Source organism: Chironomus tepperi, unplaced genomic scaffold (assembly GCF_022539635.2).
Source record: "Chironomus tepperi strain 1889 unplaced genomic scaffold, CSIRO-AGI_Ctep_v1 contig_337, whole genome shotgun sequence".
NCBI lineage: Eukaryota > Metazoa > Arthropoda > Insecta > Diptera > Chironomidae > Chironomus > Chironomus tepperi.
The window spans coordinates 1,297,058-1,318,837 of NW_027226459.1; the positions used below are offsets into that span (position 1 = coordinate 1,297,058).

The 21,780-nt window shown below is 34.5% G+C and overlaps 5 protein-coding genes across 9 annotated transcripts; 2 read left to right on the forward strand and 3 right to left on the reverse strand.

Moving 5' to 3' along the window:
* Positions 1 to 121: 121 nt before the first annotated feature.
* Positions 122 to 1,739, reverse strand: LOC139093689 (lipopolysaccharide-induced tumor necrosis factor-alpha factor homolog). The gene is made up of 3 exons (XM_070644489.1): positions 1,056 to 1,739; positions 688 to 999; positions 122 to 550 (listed from the first exon to the last, which is right to left on the reverse strand). The coding sequence occupies exons 1-3, from the start codon at positions 1,066 to 1,068 to the stop codon at positions 333 to 335; spliced, it is 543 nt and encodes a 180-aa protein (XP_070500590.1). The 5' UTR covers positions 1,069 to 1,739; the 3' UTR covers positions 122 to 332.
* Positions 1,740 to 8,249: 6,510 nt separating this feature from the next.
* On the forward strand, positions 8,250 to 12,833 carry LOC139093638 (uncharacterized). Of its 5 annotated transcripts, none has more exons than XM_070644408.1 (5): positions 8,250 to 8,406; positions 10,821 to 10,886; positions 10,954 to 11,446; positions 12,453 to 12,466; positions 12,536 to 12,833. In XM_070644408.1, the coding sequence occupies exons 3-5, from the start codon at positions 11,016 to 11,018 to the stop codon at positions 12,730 to 12,732; spliced, it is 642 nt and encodes a 213-aa protein (XP_070500509.1). In that variant the 5' UTR covers positions 8,250 to 8,406; positions 10,821 to 10,886; positions 10,954 to 11,015; the 3' UTR covers positions 12,733 to 12,833. The 5 variants fall into 5 exon arrangements, with proteins under 5 accessions (XP_070500509.1, XP_070500508.1, XP_070500507.1 ...); XM_070644407.1 differs by having other exon boundaries at positions 10,957 to 11,446; XM_070644412.1 differs by lacking the exon at positions 8,250 to 8,406 and adding an exon at positions 8,716 to 9,077.
* LOC139093637 (box C/D snoRNA protein 1) lies at positions 12,307 to 14,241 on the reverse strand. Its single transcript, XM_070644405.1, has 4 exons — positions 14,152 to 14,241; positions 13,874 to 14,093; positions 13,319 to 13,814; positions 12,307 to 13,257 (listed from the first exon to the last, which is right to left on the reverse strand). The coding sequence occupies exons 1-4, from the start codon at positions 14,199 to 14,201 to the stop codon at positions 12,992 to 12,994; spliced, it is 1,032 nt and encodes a 343-aa protein (XP_070500506.1). The 5' UTR covers positions 14,202 to 14,241; the 3' UTR covers positions 12,307 to 12,991.
* A 90-nt stretch (positions 14,242 to 14,331) lies between these two features.
* On the forward strand, positions 14,332 to 18,777 carry Pfas (phosphoribosylformylglycinamidine synthase). Its single transcript, XM_070644385.1, has 3 exons — positions 14,332 to 14,462; positions 14,667 to 17,960; positions 18,019 to 18,777. Exons 1-3 carry the CDS (start codon positions 14,385 to 14,387, stop codon positions 18,685 to 18,687), a joined length of 4,041 nt encoding a protein of 1,346 aa, XP_070500486.1. The 5' UTR covers positions 14,332 to 14,384; the 3' UTR covers positions 18,688 to 18,777.
* LOC139093621 (FAST kinase domain-containing protein 1, mitochondrial) lies at positions 18,750 to 21,685 on the reverse strand. The gene is made up of 4 exons (XM_070644386.1): positions 20,511 to 21,685; positions 19,644 to 20,455; positions 19,277 to 19,590; positions 18,750 to 19,220 (listed from the first exon to the last, which is right to left on the reverse strand). The coding sequence occupies exons 1-4, from the start codon at positions 21,628 to 21,630 to the stop codon at positions 18,770 to 18,772; spliced, it is 2,697 nt and encodes an 898-aa protein (XP_070500487.1). The 5' UTR covers positions 21,631 to 21,685; the 3' UTR covers positions 18,750 to 18,769.
* Positions 21,686 to 21,780: the final 95 nt, after the last annotated feature.

Consider the following 21,780-nt stretch of genomic DNA (forward strand, 5'->3'; position numbering starts at 1 on the left):
TGTGCAACTTGACTCACTCACACAATCAGCAATAACCAACGACTTTTGAATTATGGACTAATTAGTTATCAGCAATTGATTGATAACATTTGGTATTAATTCAAGTCATTGAGCCTTTTACATAATTACAAAATTTATTATCAAATTATCAGCAATTATCAATATCACTTTCAATCAGTGGTGAGCAACCTGCGTAACGCGGCACATTAGTAAGTCGTGTAGGATGTACAACTTAGTGTGCCTTGACTCAAAAATGGTTGACAGCCTCTTAGTCATGTAGTTTTTACCAACTTTTACGTTAAATTTACTTAAACCTAAATCTAGAGTTCCTTTTACAGTCGCGGTTCATATTTTCCAAAATAATGACTACACTTTGGACAACTATGATGAGCATCTTTGGCAGCATCACAACAATATGGTAATAAAGCACAACAATCTTGATCTAATGCGCATAGAAATAATGCAGCAGCATGTGTTCTCTTGCCAGATTTGTATTTGACATTTGTGGTAATTACTTCCTTGCAGTTTGGACAGTACTGTGTTACTGGATCTAAAAAGTTATTAATTAATGATTATCACGTGCTCAAATTGCTTTATAGCCAATAATTAAACAGCCTTGAAGCTCAAATCTAATCAATCAGAATCATTGACTCTCTTGTTCTATATAAACTGATATAAAGCTATTACCTGACGACAACTTTTGTTCTTGTATGATTACTGTATTTCCTCCAGTCGGTTGTGTTGTGTGAACATTAGGTGGTATCGACACATGTGGTGCATAAGGAGCACTTGGTGGATATTGATGATTCGGTGGATATGTTGGATATGGAGCGGTACTTGTGGATGGCATTGGATTGTTATTGACTGGATAAGGTGGCATACTTGGTGTTGGATAGGATAAATTGTTTCCTGGCGGATATGGTGGATTATTAGATCCTGGGATGACTGGTGCACCAACAAATCCCATAGCTGGTTGATTTGTATGAACTGCTGTTGAATCTAAAAATTTATTGCTCATTATTTTGATTGATATTGCAACTTTAAGTCACGCTTACTTTCTGTTGACATTTTTATTCTCCCTCCAAATGCTAATTGTTCCACTGTTTACTAATTACTGAATATATTTTTGAGAAAATATTTAGACTAAAAATACCAGACGCTTATCATTGGCACCTATAATACATCACTGATAACTACGTGTTAGATATGCCGTGAGAAAAGGCATAAAAAATGAGCGAGGAGATAAAGCAACAAAATTTTTATCAATCGACGTCAGAAGTACAACAAAATTACGTAAATGAATGTTTACAGACGTAAAATCTTCAAGTTTGTGACTCAAGAGACTCTGAAGTGAGCTATTTTAGATAAGGAAATGATTCATTTAGTTGATATAGGGCTGCGTCAGTTTCCAATACATTTGCATTAGATATTCAGACCTTAGGAATCCTTAGCTGCACTTTTGTATGCGTTTCATGGCTTTTCGCCAGATCTCGCGCTCAAACCTTGAGCCTACAGGTTGTAGTGGGATTTGGAACCACTTATTTGCTGGCATTACTCATTGTAGCCATCAAAGGAAGGACTGTGAGTCGCGATTACACTACATTACATACAAAAAAGGACATTTGAAAATTTTCCCATGTTGAGTCTCGAACCCTTGATCGCTGGATCGGTGTTATAATTATGTACTGAAGTAATAAACCATTCCGTCACCGTGCCACTTCTACTCAATTTCTAATACAGTCATTTAATGTATATATAGAATCATACGGCATAAAAACACATAAAATATCCTTAATTCATACAATTTAATCAAACTATTGTGCCCAAAAAACAGTCTTAAGTGCAGTAGAGTGAATTATCCAAATTACCCACAAAAAGTTCTGATTGCCAGCAGCATATACCTAAAAAACATAGATAAATCCAAATGTACTATAAATGAAAAAAAGCTGTGTACACAGAAAAAAAAGAATCTCCATATCTAACCTCATATTTTGTAGATATTTATACCCAAATGCACACAGGCACAAAAAAAAAAGCTTAGTCTATAATAATACAAAGCTAGAAAAATACGAAAATGTAGATAAATTTCAATACAGCACCATAAATCAATTCATCGACTTTCCTATTGTGTCAAGTTTTTTATTTCATGCAAATTCATTTAGCAAAGAGGAAGACGAAAAAGCATCCCGAAAATTCTTCATTAGAGACGGAAATTTTTATTTTCTACTTTTTTTTGTGAATGGGAAATTGATGGAGAAAGAATATACATAAAATTCGATTTAAATCAATAAGAAAAAGTCACACCAACAATAAAAAAAATAGAATATTGAGATAGAATAAAAGTTTCTGTTTGGTATAGGATTGATAATCAATATCGTATTTCCAACATTGTTTCGAGATAATGCAAGGGTTGTGAAGCTTGCAGTGCAATCAATGCAGTTGCTGCAATCATATGATTGGAAATCAGATATCATCGCGCAACAATCAGTGCGCTGATACGTGCTTTCGATTATTGTGTCATTATGACATTCGTGTCATTATGTCAATGACACTAAGCAGGAGCCTAACTACTCAGTGCTGGTAGGTTAGTTTGGATACTTATTTATTTGGCAGTTAGGGCTCTCGATGCCGAGATCACGACACTTCGGTCTCGGACCAAAACTCCCTTATCAAGCTCTGTTGTCAACGACAACATATCGGGCAGTTTAATTTATGAACATATTTAAAACGATGACAACTTAGTGCTAAGTCTATTGCGAACTAAACTACAGTGTGGATAACATTTTACCATGTGCCGACGAAATAAATCCACACACCGTTGTCAAAATCATAAGCACCTTCTATTCCTAACATAATTAATCTATATAAATTCTCAAAGAAGCCCATCTAATGCCATTCACACAGATTAAATCTACAAATTTGCATACCTTTCAATTATATCTTTCCATTTTTCGAAAATCGGAACTAAAAATGATTATGCAAATGTTCATTTTCATTTCAGTGAAACAGCAAGAGTCAGACGAGACAAGCAGACGAGCTTATAAATCCCATTTCGTAAAGCAAGAAAAAAATATAAAGAAACAGTAACAACAAGTAGATAACAAGTAGTCAAGTTCAAGAGCATTTTAATGGGTAATTAATTCACATCACAGACTCAATTCTCATTTCTTCTTCTTTATCGTCTCATTCATTTCCAATGTGTAACATACCGCGACAAAATAAATAGCAGTGCAATTAATGGCAAATGGTTTATAGAAATTGTAGTTTGAAAAAGTTCTTGGAAAGTGAAATGAATTGAATAAAGAAAATTGAGCGATAAACGAGGGCAATAACGATAATTAACGTGATTCAATTGCATATAGTTGTTGACTTATGTTCAATATCGATAAGTGTAGAGAAGAAATTTTTTTTATTTTTATTTTTTTGCCAGAAGCTATAAAAATAATCATAATAATCCATAACATTGTGCAATGGCTGGATGTTGAGATGCAGAGTAAAATCATGCAGCATTGCTGAGCGCATTTTTTCTTGAATTTTTAATTCTGTGAGTGAGTATTATATGAAAAATTGAATGTGACAGGTTAGATTAAATGCTGTTGAACTTTATACTTATAACTTAATACTTAGATCAGTGGTGGGCAAACCGTGTGCCTTGAGAAAAATTGGTTGAAATTGACATGAGCCGTATACTATGCGCGGTTTCGATCGAAGCTTCCAACCTAGCTGTTCAGCGATAATAGACAATAAGTGACTCAATAGTTGCTAGCTTTGTGACTTTATTACTCTTCACCAACCTATGAGTGCTGGGGTTCAAAACTCGGCATTAATAATCCTTTGCCCTTTCAGTTTCCGAATTGTTTGTATTTAAATTGAAGCTTGCAGACTTTCTTTGTAAGTCACAGACAGAAATGTCACTAAATCTTTAAGTGAAACTTTCACAGAAGATCTAGCCTGGCGAAGCCTCTCTCGTCAAACTGTCATTAGCCTCGCATCTTCTTTAACACACAGCATGGATTTAAAGCTCTAAACAGCTTTATTCTCCATCCTTCCTCTTAAATCGAACAACAACCTTTTTACAACTAAAGGTCTGAACAGCTAACGTTTATTTTTCCCGGAGCGTACACTGTGCTGAGTATTTGCAAAGGTCAAGTGTACAGCGAACTTCAATTGAAATTTGTTCTGTAAATAAATATGAAAGCAGGATAGTATTTGTGCAGCATAATTGACACTGTGCAAGTCCCTGGAGTGAGATATTGGTGTCCTAGTCTTTGTCTATGTCAACAGAATTTCTTGTAATTCGTTCATTGTGTTTGGATTGATTAGTGAGTTTTAGATGGTTTGTTTCAGCTTAGTGACAGTGTGAAGTGAAAGTGTGAAGTGATAGTGATTGTGTGATGGAAGTTAGTGACTAGTAGTTCAATCAAGTGAAGCGAAGAGAGAGAAAACCTCGAATCAAACCCCGTAGCCCATTAAATAATCACAGATTGTCACTAATTACTAATCATTAATGAACAATCCCCAAAACCAAAATAATCTATCGACTATAGACCCAAATTGAATAAAAGCACGTGGATGGATTTACCGAAACTCAAGCTAAAGGAAAATAAAACTTTTGCCATAAAAATAGCTTGTGATACGTTGCCCTCATATGCCATTAAAAACCATAAAGTTTCAGTCATTTATATTATTTTAAATTGATCTGAAAGCATAAATTGTACCTACCCATATTTTATCCTATATTATGTGGCTACTTGCTACTTTATTTTAACTCTCATTCTCACACTCTTTTTTTGGTCATTTGGCCATAATATCGAAAGCTTTCCCTCATTCTCTTTTTGATAATAATTTACGGAATATCTCCCACTGCCCACAAATTCTCATCTTTATATGCCTATACACAACATGATGCTATACATTGTGATTTATGCTGCTCTGAGTGTCGGAAAAAGTAGAGTAGTTTATGTACAAATGACCATTTTTTTCGCACACACATGCCATCCTCATCACTCTTTTCTCTCGTTCCTTACCATCTTTCACATTATATATATTTTACTGCATAATGAGAACTGCACGCTTTTACTATCAAACCGTCATGAAATGGTCATGATAATAATAATACTCATGCGTGTGTAAATACATACTTAATTCAAGTGTTTAAAGCATGGAACATAAATAATGTCATAAAGCACGTCTAATTTTCTCTTTTGTTATGATGAATGCTTATGAGATTTAGGTTTCATCCCCTTGGACATGCTTCATATTTTAAATGATATTTTGAATAGCCACCATCTGCATTATAGAAATAGCCTAACATGAAAAACAATCAGTTTTTATGGAATGCTTCATGCTTAGATTGGAATATCCATTTGCTGACCAGTGAAAAAAAAAACAGCATGTTAAAATCAACTCAGTCGTGGAAACATTAATGTCCACCTCCTTGGGTGTATATTTTTATATCAGTCGTTTGAATTTTATTATCCGTCACAATTCTTTATCCACCTTTAATGGTTGAAAGCTTTTTGTAATTCTTATTTGATTGCTTTTTGATGAATTTTTTTTTTTTTTGAAGCTGGTATGACACGATGTGCTGAATATACAGTTTTGTCAGGTTGACTGTTTAGTTTTGAGATTAAGAGATATAGCTAGTGGCTATTACAGCTTAAATTTATAGTTCTAGTAATAATCTCGAACAGCACGACGTGTTCACTACGATGCCATATTAAAAGTAAGACGTTAAGTTCACAAAGCTTGACCGAGGAGACATCGTTTCAATATACCTAACCACAATTTGTGTGTCACAAATCATCCCAAACTGATTTAGCATCGCAAAACAATCGACACCAATTCGCAACAATCGAAACGTCCAAAATACAACTTGGTCGACACTCTAACTTAGAGGCGTAGACAGATTTTGAGGTACGGCTACACCTCATCAACCTTACTTTTCTCACAAAATCCTGGACAGCAAACTCATGAATTCTGCCTAAAATGGAGAAGAATGGTGGATTTGACTCCAAACCCATGACTTTAGTCACTACTCCAGATCTGCTTTTTTGGATGCAGATGATCTATAGTGGATATAAAATGCGCTCTTATTTACACCCCATTCAGATGTATTTCCTCTTACTTTCCATCCATCAACCCCTTTTTTCTGATGATTTTGCTTTATTATCTCAAACCAAAATTAATTGTTTTCCGAGCGGACATACGACCTCCATATCGAAATGAATGTAGGAATGAGAGGTGTGTTTTATGACACTATTATTGCCACTCGAGATAGTTTTTCGATTTCTGAATGATTACTTAAAGTTTTATTTTGTTACAGTGTAGCAAATTTTTGTTTTATCGCACTTCTTATTCCTGATCATCAAATTGAATTGACAAAGTATTAGAGTGGCTCATAACTTATCCATATGTAGTTGTTATTCATGTTTCCGAGCAGCACCGGTAAGTAGACGTCAAGTCGACGTATTGACGGTAGGACGCCAAGTTGCCCCGACGACCCCATGATAGCTGATTTTGAAACACATTGACTTTTAAACTGTATGCTTTTCCAAAATTCCGGTCCCGGAAGATTTTCGGAACTCGGGCGGAACTTTTTCGCAACTTCCTGGTTCCGGTCCCGACGTCGAGAAATCATATTCGACTGGGATTGAGAACCATTGAATGTGCTTCTCGGGCTTATTATTTACTAAATATCACATTGTATTAACTTGAGTCGCAAAAAAAAAAATGAGAATTGGAAATTGATGTAATAATATATTATAGCCGAAGTTAAGCGATGAAAAGTTCTGTTTTTTTCGTGCTGAATATATAAAAAAAAACTTTATCAATTGTATGGCATATGATATCTCAGTTTATTGTATATTTAGCAATCGTATTACTGTAAATCAGGGTTGATACAAAGATATCTTTCATGAAAGATATCTTTGATTTTCTAAAAGTTTGACCTTTGCAAAGATGGAAAGATTTAAATTTTGAAAGATCTATCTTCTCAAAGATTCATCTTCTGAAAGATTCATCTTCGAAAAGATGGTAAGATTTATTGTTTTAAAAGATTCATCTTTGAGAAGATGGAAAGATTTAACTTTCTGAAAGATTCATCTTAGGGAAGATGGAAAGATTTATCTTTCGGAAAGATGAATCTTTCAGAAGATGAAAGATTAATCTTCTTATCCAATATATTTGAATTCCAAGTTTAAGAATGAAAATTTTGTCTCGAATTTATTTTTAGAATTTGCAAATATTTCAATATCTGCTGGTTTATGTGTCTAAAATACAATAAATTTTGATATTTCATTGATTTTTTCGATTGATTTGGACTAAAAATGTGTTACATTAGATGTAACAATGCAGGAAATGTTTTAATTTTAAAATTTTTTGGTGGAAAATTTGCCAGTACAGACATTTCTATACATAATATTAGGGACGTAGTGCGTATTATTATTCAAAGAACTAGATAAAATAGGATCTTGCAAAAATTTGTCAAAAATTCCAATATTTGTATGGAGTTTTCAACTTTTTGTAAAATCGGCACATTTTGAGGCTTTGTCGGGACACAGTAGCAAAATAGAAAAGTAGAGTAGCGTAAAGATAATGAGCTTTGAAAATAAAACCAGTTGAATGATGCCACAAAAATATACAGTTTTTGTTAATCAGAGTCTTAGATTCATTCAAGGGAAATCAACCATCCGCGGAATTACCAATTGCAAAAAATTGTTCAAAATAAAATCGACGAACTTTCTGGTAAAAACACAGTATAACAAGTACTAAACATAATTAATCGATAGAATAATATTTTTTTTTCAAAAAACCAGTAGTAAAAATCAAGCTTTTAATTATAATTTTAAGAAAAATGTTGACAACATTTTTTTTTCACTTAAGAAGTTAAATATTTGCATATTTGCATAAATATTTTTAGGGAGCAGAATCTTCCCATCTTTCGAAAGACAATCTTTCCATCTTTGGAAAGATGAATCTTCACAGAAGATTGATTTTTCATCTTCTCAAAAATTCATCTTTTTGAAAGATAAATCTTTCCATCTTCCCTAAGATGAATCTTTCAGAAAGATGAATCTTTTATCTTTCAAAAGATGGATATTTTAGATGAATTTTTCTTCTCATCTTTCTGAAGATCCATCTTTTTAGAAGGTATTGAAAGATATCAACCCTGCTGTAAATTAATTATTGCTTATCATATGAACAAATTTCCTCTGTATTTCACCAGTTTTATTCATTTTTACAGCATTTATAGCTACGCAGTGCATTCGATCAGTTCGGGGAATTTTAATTACAATTTTATTTATTAATAGAATCGCCAATTTTGCTCAATAAATTTGAATATTTCCGCGGATAAAGGCAGAATTTCTTCTATGGCTGAACAGACTAGAATCAGCGAAATGGAAAGTAAGAAAAATTTCACAAAGCTTGCTTTGTTATTGTTCACGTGCTGGATGTAAATGTTCTGTTGAGGCATTTAGTAACATCGGCATAATAGACAGTGAGCATACTCGGCTTTTGTACAGATCAATTGTAATCCATGGCCTCCCTTAGATGGCACCTAAAGCTGGCTCTATCGCTGGCTAGGCTTTCGTCTGTCAATTTCTAAGTCCAATAATGTATCTACCTCGACAGCTTACTTCCAAGAATTCTTTGTGACAAAACAACTGAACATGCTGAATTTTGTGAGCTTCCTCATAAGCATGCATTCTGTTTGCTTGATATTAAGGCACTTAAAAATCAAAAATCCGCTCCTGAAGTAGCGACAGTCGAAAAACATTCTTAAAAAAAGATATAAAAGTACTTTTAACATCCTGAACATAAAGTTATACAAACAAAGGTTTTTGCTGTTATCGCAAAAAAATACACACATGTGCTCATATCACAGAATCTATGTATAGTTGTAGATAAAATTTCGTGTTGTTTTCAATTTTTTATTCTCATTTCCATTACACTCATGTGCCAAACGTGCAAAAAAGAAGTGCGTCTGTTTTACAACCGGGTATTTTAAATAATTATTTTTGGAAGAGGAAGTTCGGTTGAATTTTAATTTGGAAGGATAATATGAATGATTTGAGGTACTTCCTTCTGATTTTGTTATTATTTTGGTGTGGTTCCTGAGCTTTGAACTGTTGAGTGATATGCAGGCAAATTGGCAAATTCTAAAGTTTAGCCTGATTCAGTGATTCTCGAATTGTGGCTTAAGTGTCAATGAAATATGCATTCCGAGCAGCATAAAGGAGACGCTGATACATAAAAGTGTCCCGATGGCACCGTAGCACATTTCGAGAATACAACATACGCCTTGACTGTCAAAATTGAGTTCAAGTGTTTCATTTTGGATCAAATCCATAAATAGTGTACCGTGAACCGAAAACTTGTCAGAAACATTGCACAAAACTTCGTCGACAAGCCAAAAAATTTACACAAAACATTACAGAGATTGCTTCTTCATCCAGTTGTTTAATAATATTGAACTGACAGCTATCTTGTCTAAAAGTAATTAAATCGTGTTGATTGTCAGACTAAAGAAATTTATTTATAGGTATTTCATGAATTATTTCTTTTGGATAGCTACTTGACTTGCACTTTCAAAGTATATGTTCGAACAGATACACGACTGGAATAAAAATAGTTTTCTGGGTTCGAATGAAATAAAAGTTTAATGACATGAATTGTTCTGGTTGCAAAAAAAGTGTTTGAAATATAAGATGTTGACGTCAACTGAAGTTAAGTCGACTGAACCAGACTGACATGCAGCTCTGTTTATTTTACAAGCCATGCGGTAGGTTGCAGCCTTTAAAAATTTACCATATAATGCTTTGTCGTGAACACGACGATGTGTTAGTGTCCTAGTGTCTTAGGAAATCCCGGTCAATACAATGCCGAGAACCGCATTTATCGTGGTTAAATGGTTGAAAATCAGCCATTACGGCGCAGTTACAGCAGTTTCGCGTTAACTGTAATGTGTATATGGCGACAAAGCTGTTCCCTAGCAAACACCCTGTGCTACTTGGAGTTAGGTTTTGAAAGCTGATCTTAATGTCTTCATACCAAATTGATGTAATACGTCCAATCCACAGACTGCGGAAAAACAGAACTAAACCTTTACCTTATATCCCCTTATATAAACTAAGAGGCAACAGTGTGAGAACATTTTATATTTGTTCACAGGAAAAAGTTTTTCATGCTTTTCCTGCTTATTTCTCCAACTTTATTTTAATTTTCTCACCATTCACGATAGTGTAATAATGTGATGAATTTATGAGCGAAACGTGACTTAATATCGGAAGGCAAGAATCCATAAAAATTAATTAAATGTACTTGAAAAAGCTTAATAATCATGATAAATATTGAATTCTTGGTGCAATTGATGATTTATTGTGCTTGATTGCTTATGATAAAGAACTCACGAGTTAGTTCTGAAATGAATTCACATGACGGGATCCAGGAATAAAAATAGAAAATTTCGAGGTTAAATTAACAAATTACATGAAATTTCGTGGTCGAGGAAGAGGGATTCATCCCTAAATAAGCCTCTGACTGCTTTCCCATTCATTTTCGCCAATCAATATCCACAATACGTAAATACCTCACTCGGTGATCCACTTTATCAAACTCAAAATCGAAATAAAAACATAAACAAACATTTACGTCCGTGAATCACATGAACAGTTCCACTCAATAGCAATCAATAATCGATAAATAAGAAGTAATTAAAGTATCAAGGCGCATATAAAGCGCACCACATGTGCGATTGATAATTTCTTACATTAAAATGTTATTTATTTTTTAAAAGAAGTTATGCCTTATCATTACAGTTAAATGAACTGAGTGGCTGATAAAGTAAACGTAAAGAGAGTCACGAGAAATAGCCGAAACTTAGAGTAAATACAAACAGAGACACGAAGAGAAATACACAAAAATATATTATTTTATTTTAATTCCGTCAAGAAGGAAGGCAGACAACGACATTGCGGTTGAGTTAGGAAAACAAAAAAAAAATAAAGAAAAGAATGAACTTCGTTAAAAGCTTTTGGTCTTCCGTTACAACGACATCGCCAAATGGTGAAGTAGTACAACATCCACCAAATCCAATTCATGCAACCCAGCCTGCCAATTTTAATTCCGTATCATTCACGACAACAACAACAACAGCTGGAAATTCAATAATAATTACAACGGTTCCAGCAACACCACAAAACACGCAAGGGATTGTCTATCATAATCAAAATATTACTGACTTAAAGCCATCACAAATGGCATCGCCAACAGACAGCTTTCATTCGACAACATCAAATTTTGATCAACAAAATAATGGTAAAATTAATTTAGCATATAACGGTAGCTCATCGGAAATTAATAATAATAGTAATGCTGACCACATTCACATCCATCATCACCATAGTAATTCAAATAGAGGAATACAATCACACGGACATAATCAGTAAGTTAAACCCCGAAAAAATAATATTCACAATTTTATCATGCATCATGGGGACTTGGAGGAACTTTGTTATCACTTAATTTTTCAATAATCCTCACTAACATTGTATGCCAAATGCTGTTCAAAAAAAAATATAATAGCATCGCGCACGTTTCAGATGTCAAAAGAGACTTTAGTCACTACAAGTACACAGTGTTTATTTATTGTTTGTAATGGAAAAGGCAACAAGTTGCACTGAGTGAGTTGGTATGGAAGTTAAGTTAGGGATGTGCATTAGGATAGTACTTGACATACTGTGTATCAGGAAGCACAAAGATTAGCATACAAGGGGTTCTTACTAGCTATTTGGAATCGAATTTTTGGCCACTAATTTTGACAACTACGCGTCGTACCCGGTCGGACAAAAATACACTATAACTAGTTGAAGGCAAATTAATGCCCAGTTGATGACTAATTCTAACGTATTTATATCCACTCAGTACGTACCGTTAATAAGGTGACGAAGAGGTATCCTAGGAACCACGATGTGTTGTTCGGGTCTATACAGCTCCATAGCTCTTAAAGCAACAGAACCTTCTTGTCTAAATACGTACATCTGTTGATTTATCAGTGATTTAGATGTTATTATGATATTAGTATGTGGCACTGCAGAATTTTTGCGGTATAATTTTATCAGTGACTTTTTGTTTGCTTATTTTTTGATTTAAGTGACTAAAAATAAACAGTTGTCTAAAAATAGATTTATGGATATCCGGAGTAAGCAACTTAAAGTTCTAATGCTAATTTTTAAGTGACATAAAGCCTTAACAATCTGAATCACAAGTTTGATACAGAATTATATAAAACAGAACATCCAGTAATTGAAAAACTGTGTTAATGAAGCAGTTCCTCATATATATATTTTTTGTTTACGTATCATAAAGTTTTTACATTAAGCTGATAAGATTACTTCCAAAAAAATATTTTAATGAGTCATTCTGTGTCTTTTTTTCTCCCGAATTTTTAGAGTTGTCGTTAGAGGTAATAAACATGACCTAGTCACATATCACATACTTCTTAAAATTCATTTTGCTTCTTTATTTACTGTAGAACAATATTGGAGTTGGAATTGGCCATGGCAGCGATGGAATTCAAGAGAAAAGATATTCTTAATTGTTATAATAGTTTTATCACTATGTGTCTTAACATTAACGTCTATTTTGTCGGTTGTGCTTCAAAAAAATTTTCAATATAGAGACATGCTCATATCAAAGCTGGGCGACGACGCAGCGAGCATTTTTTCTTAATATTAATGGATATGACCAACAAAAAAAACTTGTAAACCAAATGTAATTTATTTTGTATGTTTTCTATTTATCAGATTAAAATTTTAATGATTAATACTCGATTCGAGCAAGGTTGTTGTTATTCTTGAAAACATAGACAGGTGTTCAGTCGAGATTCTAGGTATTGATTTGTGATCAAAAATCAAAAACTAGATTTATCGATAGGACATTATCAACATTTTCCTTATCATTACAAAAACCAACTGAATCAACTTAACTGTTAGAAAAAATAATTTTCAGGCTGTATTTCCTCGTCATCGTCAGGTTTTGCATCAGTATCTTTTGTTATCACTGATTTAGTTGGACTTTGTTGGGGATTTCCTGAGCTTTCGGCTTGTTTTTGATTATCATCGTTTAAAACATCAGCAAAAATTGGAACTTCTTCTGGTTTTATTATAAACATTGGATTCTCTCCGACTTTTCTGGTGAAAACTTCCTCCTGTAAAGTTTTAACGAATTCCTTCTGCTCTGCCTGAATTGTCTCGTCTGCAAAAATAATCAAACATCAATTGAAGTTCCTTTAAATTGAAAAACAAAAATTCCTTACCGTCACTCATAATTAACTCATATCCATCAGTGCAATGATCCATTACGACAGATATTGATGGATATTCAATAACAACTTTTCCACTCAAGTTCGATTTTAGAGACTTTTTAATGTTAAGATCAAAATAACGATTTTGATTCCTCTTTAGTCCTTCAGCCTTAAGTAAAACCTTCAGTCGTGACATTCCTTGAGCCTTATAAAACTCAAGCTTCTTATTCTCATCTTTATCGATTATTGATTGAATTGAATCAACAATTTTCGTGTTTTCATTGACCTTTAAGCGAGTTTTGAAATCTGCATTTGTAAAATTTAGCTCTACATGCCAAATAATTGAGTCTGCCTTAGGATCATAAAATGACAAGTTCTTCTTTCTTTTGTTTAGCGACGAATTCAGAAGAAACAGTTTTATATTCCGCTGGTTTGCAGCCTTTTTCAGCTTTATGAACTTATTGCTGAGTTTCTTTGTACATTTTACCTTCCAATTAGTTTTGATTTCCTAGAAAGGAATCGAAAAATTTAATACTATGAGATCCGGAAAAGATCCAGTAAACTTACTTTGGTGAATCTTGTAGCTTCCTCAAGAAAATAGTAATCATTCATAAAATCCATTGGTGTCATCTTCTTTACAGGTATATACTTAGTTTTGTCTCTAATTCCATCACATTCCAGTTCCTTTTTGTGGATTCTTGAGCAGTTTAAAGAGCATGTATGAAGCTCACATTTTGGACATGTATATTTTGCTTCATTTTGATCACAAACTTCACATGATCCTAGTCTTTAATATTAAAAATGTCATTAGTGTCATGAATATTAATAGAATTAACAATATTTACCTTTCTCTCTTCTTTATTTCCGCTTCCAATTCTGCATTATCAATTTCCATGATTACTTCGATTAAATTTTTGTTTATAAACAAAGCAACGTGATTAATTTCTACAAAATTCAAATTTCAAAAAACCGTTGACACATTGGAAACTTTTGTTTACAATAACAAGCATGTCCTACCCCCTCAATATACACTTGCAATGATCATTTTTGTAAACTTTATCAGTTAGTCGAGTTAACCATGCCGATCAGACGTTTTTATTTAATCAACGCTCTTGACGATTCCAAAGTCAAGACAATATTAAAGGATCTTCAAAAGGTAAGTAAAATCACTGGATGTCATTAATTAACATCATTAAAATCACAATATCCATTGACTAAATGTGAATCAAATAAGAAAGTTCATTAGAGCATGAATTGAATTGTCCTCATTTATCATATAAAGTCATACGGAATGTGTCTAGAAAAACAATAAGATGCGTCAATTGATAATCTATTTTTTCCTTATAATCAATACTTGCAGCTACACGAAAACATTAATAACATCAAAACAGAGAGATGTTTTCATGTTGAATTGATTGAAGGACATACGTTATCGAAAGAGGATGAAAATAAATTACGATGGATCTTGAAAAGTACACAGGAGAATGATAATCTTACTAATCAGCCGTCATTAAATGCATCGTCGAATGGAAATGAATGCTTGATTGAAATTGGACCTAGATTTAATTTCTCAACAGCTGATTCGACAAATTCCGTCAGCATATGTCGTTCTATCCATTTGGAATATATCGTAAGAATTGAAACATCCATTCGTTACTTGATAACATTAAATGGAACTTCCAAAAGATTCTCAACTGATGAAGAAGCTGTTATTGTTGATCACTTAAGTGATCGTATGACTGAATGTCGCTATACCGACGAAAACATTCCGAAAAATTCATTTAATGAAAGACTGCCTAAAGAAAAGGAATCATGGTTTTATGTTCCAGTTTTAAAGCATGGACGTGAAGCATTACAGGAAGTAAATTCAAAAATGGGACTTGCTTTTGACAACTGGGATCTTGATTATTACAATGATTTATTTACAAACATTTTAAAGCGCGATCCAACAAGTGTAGAGCTCTTTGATTTAGCTCAATCGAATTCAGAACATTCAAGGCACTGGTTCTTCAAAGGTCGCATGATAGTTGATGGAAAGGAGGAAGAGAAATCACTCATTAAAATGATAATAGAAACTCAAAATCATTCGAATCAAAATAATACAATAAAGTTTAGTGATAACAGCAGTGCCATTAAGGGCTTCAAGTGCAAGACCCTTCATCCTACGACTTTAACTGAGGCTGGCAAGATGGAAGTCTCAGAAACTGAACTAGACTTGATCTTTACAGCTGAAACTCATAATATGCCAACAACAGTCGCTCCATTCCCAGGGGCAACAACTGGAACTGGTGGAAGGATTCGTGATGTCCAAGGTGTAGGACGTGGTGGACATACAATTGCTGGTACTGCTGGTTATTGTGTTGGAGTCCTCAACATTCCTGACTATCATATGCCTTATGAAGACAGTCAGCTTCAATATCCACCATCATTTGCAAGTCCATTAAAGATCATTATTGAAGCTAGTAATGGCGCTTCCGATTATGGCAATAAATTTGGTGAGCCAGTCTTAACAGGATTCGCAATTTCTTATGGTGTCATTAATGCTCAAAATGAACGTGATGAGTATGTCAAGTCAATAATGTTCAGTGGAGGTTTAGGAACAATGGACTCGGCACAGACCGAGAAATTAAATCCAGAAAAGGGAATGTTGCTTGCTAAAATTGGCGGTCCTGTTTACAGAATCGGTGTTGGTGGAGGTGCTGCAAGTTCAGTAGAAGTACAAGGTGACAACAAATGTGAATTGGACTTTAATGCTGTACAGCGTGGAGATGCTGAAATGGAGAACAAACTGAATCGAGTTGTCAGGTCCTGTATTGAAATGGGTGATAAGAATCCAATCTTAGCTATCCATGACCAAGGTGCAGGTGGAAATGGAAATGTTTTAAAGGAACTTGTTGAACCTGGTTATGCAGGTGCAGTGATTTTCTCAAAGGAGTTCCAACTTGGTGATCCAACAATCAATGCTTTAGAGCTATGGGGAGCTGAATATCAAGAAAATAATGCGATTCTATGTAAGCCTGAAAGCAGAAGCCTCCTTGAAGCTATTTGCGAACGTGAAAGATGTCCAATTAATTTCGTTGGTGCTGTTACAGGCAATGGTAATGTGACACTTATTGAGGACAAGGCAGACTTCAATAAATACATGGATCGTGAGAATATCCCTAAAGATGTTCCATTTGACATGAATCTCAAGTATGTCCTCGGCGAGATGCCAAGAAAAGTCTATGACTTACAAAGACATAAGAAGACTTTTGCAGCACTAAGACTTCCTGAAGATAATCACGTCCAAAATTATTTAGATCGCGTATTAAGCATCTTGTCTGTTGGAAGCAAACGCTTCTTGACCAACAAAGTCGACCGCTGTGTTACTGGATTAATTGTTCAGCAACAATGTGTTGGACCTTTACATACACCACTTGCTGATTATGCCTTAACATTGGTATCACATTTCGAGAAGAACGGAATTGCCACATCGATTGGAACTCAACCAATTAAAGGACTTATTAGTGCTGAGTCAGGTGCACGAATGTCAGTAGCTGAAGCTATATCCAATCTTGTCTTCGTCAAGATTACCGAACTTGCCGATGTAAAATGTTCTGGAAATTGGATGTGGGCAGCAAAATTGCCAGGTGAAGGTGCTAAAATGGTTGATGCCTGTAAGTCAATGTGCAGCATGATGGAGGAATTGAATATCGCAGTTGATGGTGGAAAGGATTCATTATCAATGGCAGCTAGAATTAATAGTGAGACTGTCAAATCACCAGGAACATTAGTTATATCCACTTATGCTCCATGTAATGATGTATCAGTCAGGATTACACCTGATTTGAAGGCACCATCATTTGGAAAGTCTGGTGAATTAATTTGGGTCAATATTGAAGGAAAGTTCAGACTTGGTGCATCAGCCTTGGCACAATCATTGAAACAGCAAGGCAATGACTGTCCTGATCTTGAGAATGTTGGAGCTTTAAAGACAGCATTTAATGTCACCCAAAAGTTATTGGAAAGAAAAGTTCTGTCAGCTGGACATGACATTAGTGATGGTGGACTTATTGTATGCTTGACTGAAATGGCCATTTCTGGATTATGTGGAATCGACGTTAATCTCGAAAGTGCAATGAAGACTTTCGGACTTGATGAATCCTCAATTGAGAATGTCTTAAGACTGCTCTTTGCTGAAGAGTGTGGATGGGTTTTGGAATGCAGCACTGAAGATGTCCAAAGCGTCTTGAACGAGTTCAAGCTTAACAAAGTCAATGCACTTCACATTGGAAAGTCAACAGGCTTTGGAATGCAGTCAAGGATCAAAATATCTTCAAACAGCACAACCTTAATTGACATCTCAACATTGGATGCAATTAAGAAATGGGAAAGAACAAGTTATGAGCTTGAGAAGCTTCAAATGAATCCCGAATGTGCTCAAGAAGAATATCAATCATTTGACACCAGAACTGGTCCAAAATACAAGCTGACATTCAATCCTGATGCTGTCAATTTACTTCAATCTCCTTCAAATCTATGGCGTGTAGCTGTTGTCCGCGAAGAAGGAGTTAATGGTGATCGAGAGATGATTGCTGCTTTAATTAAAGCCAATTTCGAGGTTCATGATGTGACAATGAGTGACTTACTGTCACGTAAAGCCTTCTTGGATAATGTAAGTTCCTGCAATTATACTTTAGTTCCTGTATGTCTAACATTTCTTATCATTTCAGTATCGTGGAGTAATTTTCCCAGGCGGTTTCAGTTATGCTGACACATTAGGATCAGCTAAAGGATGGGCAGCTAGCATAAGATTCAATGATGTCCTCAAGTCTCAATTTGAGAACTTTAAAAACAGAACTGATACTTTCTCACTTGGTGTGTGCAATGGATGTCAATTGATGAGTATGATTGGATGGATTGATGACAGTTCCAACGAATCAGCAGACAAGGATGGAATTCAGCCAATCGCACTTCTCCATAATAAATCAGGAAGATTTGAATGTCGTTGGAGTTCCTTGAAAATTGGTTCCAGTAATGCAATGATGATGAGAAAAATGCAAGGAAGTGTTCTTGGATGTTGGGTTGCTCATGGCGAAGGACGATTCTCATTCAAAAATCAAGCAGTTCTTAAGAACCTTAAAGCATCAAACTCCATTGCCATGCATTATGTTGATGACAATAATCAGCCAACTGAGAAATATCCAATGAATCCAAACGGAAGTATTGAAGGAATTGCAGCTATATGCTCGAAGGATGGTCGACATTTGGCCATGATGCCACATCCTGAAAGATGCGTTGAAATGTTCCAATGGCCATACATATCTCCTGATTTTAATACACAAACATGTCCATGGCAATCAATGTTCAACGAAGCATATACTTGGTGCTGTGAAAAATAACTTTGAAAGTTTAATCTGTGCCACAAACATTTTTTTATACTTAATTCCTATAATAATCCATAAATAAAAAGACATTTTTCTACTATCCAATTTGAAGGAGCTTCTTCAAGTGTTTAATTTTGGCAGTAACATTTTCGTACAGCATTTTAAAGTCACTCTTCTTGACATGAATGACTTTATAATTTAACATTTCTAAATGTCTCATTCGTAGCAATTCCGTTCCTCTTAATCTATTAACATCATTAATACAGAATGTATCAAATGACAGCAACAATATTGCTACTTTATGGACTTTAGGCTTAAAGTTAATGCCAATATAATCATCTGGATTTGGTAATAAAAATTTGTTATAATTCTTGTCTATATGAATCTCAAAATCTATTCTATATCCGTACGGTGTAACTTGATTAACAGCTAAGTAGTCACGACTAGGAACAATGTGAAGTAGCAGCTTTTGCACTTCCTCATGGAACTTATTTCTAATTACTGGTTTCTTTGACATTTGAGCTTCAACGAAGCTTTGTTGGAACCACCTAAAATAAGATTATTAGAAGACATCCTTTATGAAGCATGAATTGTAGGTGCATACCTAATATTATACTCTGGATGATCCAAACAAACAGCTCGATTAAGTTGCATCACAAGAAACATGACTTTATGTGGATAAGTATCTCTTGAATATGCCATTTGTACTTCCTGCTCTAATCTTTTGATAAAATCTCCATTAAAAACTAGTGAAATCAGCTCAGCAGGTGCACTTTTGTAAAATGTTAGAGCCAACAATGCCTGAACGACTGAAAGTCCACTCATTATATTAAAATCTCGATGAATGATACTGCTGCATGTCTCAAGAGCTTCTGAATTTTCAGGAAAGTAGCTTAGACTATAGCATGTTGTGAGGATCTAAAGGAAATATAGTTAGTACTTAAATGCATGACATTAAGGAAGTTACTGACCTTCTCAACAGTTTCACCAGTCACAATATCCTTATTGTCGACGACATAATCAAAGAACTGATCACATACAGAGTCATTGCAGAATTTAGCGACTTGCAGTGAATGACAAATTTCACGAATTGTTCTGGAATTTAGTTCCAATTTCTTATTGTCATACCATCCCATGATTTCAAAGAACAGTGACGAATCACGAGGTGCTCGACGACGGACATAAGATGAGAGAATAATATTCGTATCCTTAATTGACAAGTTTCCAGCCTCAATATGTCTTTGTGCACAACTGTCAAGTACGTATTGCAATATTTCCATTTGATTATCAAGCAAGTCCTTGTTTAAATGCCGTCTTGGTCGGAACCCGTGTAGAATCTCTAATCCTCTTGATACCAGCTTACAGTCAATGATATTCAGTTGTTCCTGCATCATAATTAATTTCTCAATGACAAACGGTGGGATGCATTCATATCTATCAGAATAAGCAATGACGAAGCTTGCAAACTTTGAAAATTCCTTTGGTATATATGCAGACCCAGTTTTCATTTCCTCTACACAATATTCATAGACAATCTTCTCAAACTCAATGTGACGATAAGTTCCACCGAGATTATTATTGAAATTCATGTACCGATGAAAGTATTTCGGCAATCGATGTCTTAATTCTGGCTCCGGTAGGCTGAAAATTTTATTAACAATCTTAGTCCAAAAGCAGTCACACAATTCCGTATCTGAAATTTTCAATAATCGCAGAATTTTGAAAAATGATGCCAATGAATCGGAAGCTGGTCCGAGAGTTGTTTGATATTTTAATACTTTGTCTGAAAAGGCACACATACATAATAGTATTGTGAATTAATTAATCATGTCACTTACCTCTAAGCATCTCTACAAATTTAATTCGTTCCTGAGGTGTACAATACAAGCAAGCTATTTGCAGCAGTTCCACATCTTTGGTCTCTTCCAACAATTTTTTAGCTCGATCTCGCAGAAGAGGAATCAACTTTGATGGCTCATATTGGACGAATAATGCACGATTAGTTTGAAATAATTCCTTTGCCTGCATATTCGGAATTGACTTTTGAAGAATGATCAGGAACTTCTGAATGAGCTTTGCATTTGCCGTTGACCAGTGTGGGAAGTTGAGGAAGTTAATTGTCTTAAAAATGATTCGGACGTGATCATTCGTAATTAAGTTTTTGTCTAGGAACTCCTCAATCTTGTCCTTGTAGTTGTTTAAGGAATCAGATGACAAAACTGGATGCACATTGTTAAGGCATGAGATGAGATGATAGAATTCTAATGGATCATTACATTCATTCAATTTTGAGTTAATTGTTGGAAGGGTTTCAACCATAATAAGCTTAGAATAGAGATCACGTTCAAGACACATTGCTTCTGTGAATAAGGACATGGCCAATGAGTCAAAATCGTTCTTCTTTTGATTCATATTGTCCAATAGTTTATTGATGAATTTTTGCATTACTGGATGTCTTGAATTGAGTCCCAGCAATCGAAGATGTAATAAAGTTATTCCATACTCAATGTCATTCATTTCACTGATCTTTGTGCTGATTTTGTCAACAAATTCATTAAGATTCTTAATAACTGTCAGCTCATGTTTATCCCTAAGTTTTCCAGTAAGTAATAGCAGTTGTATAATGTGGTCCTTATTAAGCTGTTCCAAATTGTTCTCAATACATTTCACGACCTGCTGGATTTCATTGAAACTGTCAATTTTGTTCATTAAGCTATCTTTGTTGGATGTGTCATGCGGCAGGTATTTGTTAGCAAGTTGATACAAAACGTAGAAATTTTCATGCTCTATTTCCTCATCTTCATTTATATTGGATATGCTTCTTGCATCTGAAGGAAAATGTGACGATTTTCCTAGAACGGCTGATATTCGACTAAAATGATTGTGTCTTACTTTGTGCGATAATATGCTGCATGCTCTTTGTAAAAACACACTTTTTGAGACAATTCTTAACAACATTATATCCTTAAACACTAATTAATTTTCATTATTTCACTAAAATTATTCCTTATTGTTTATGTTTACACAAAAGTAAGAATTTCTGCAATAGAAGTGGCTGTAAAGCTTTCTGTGGATGAATTGTGACAGACCGACAGAAACTCAGCACTT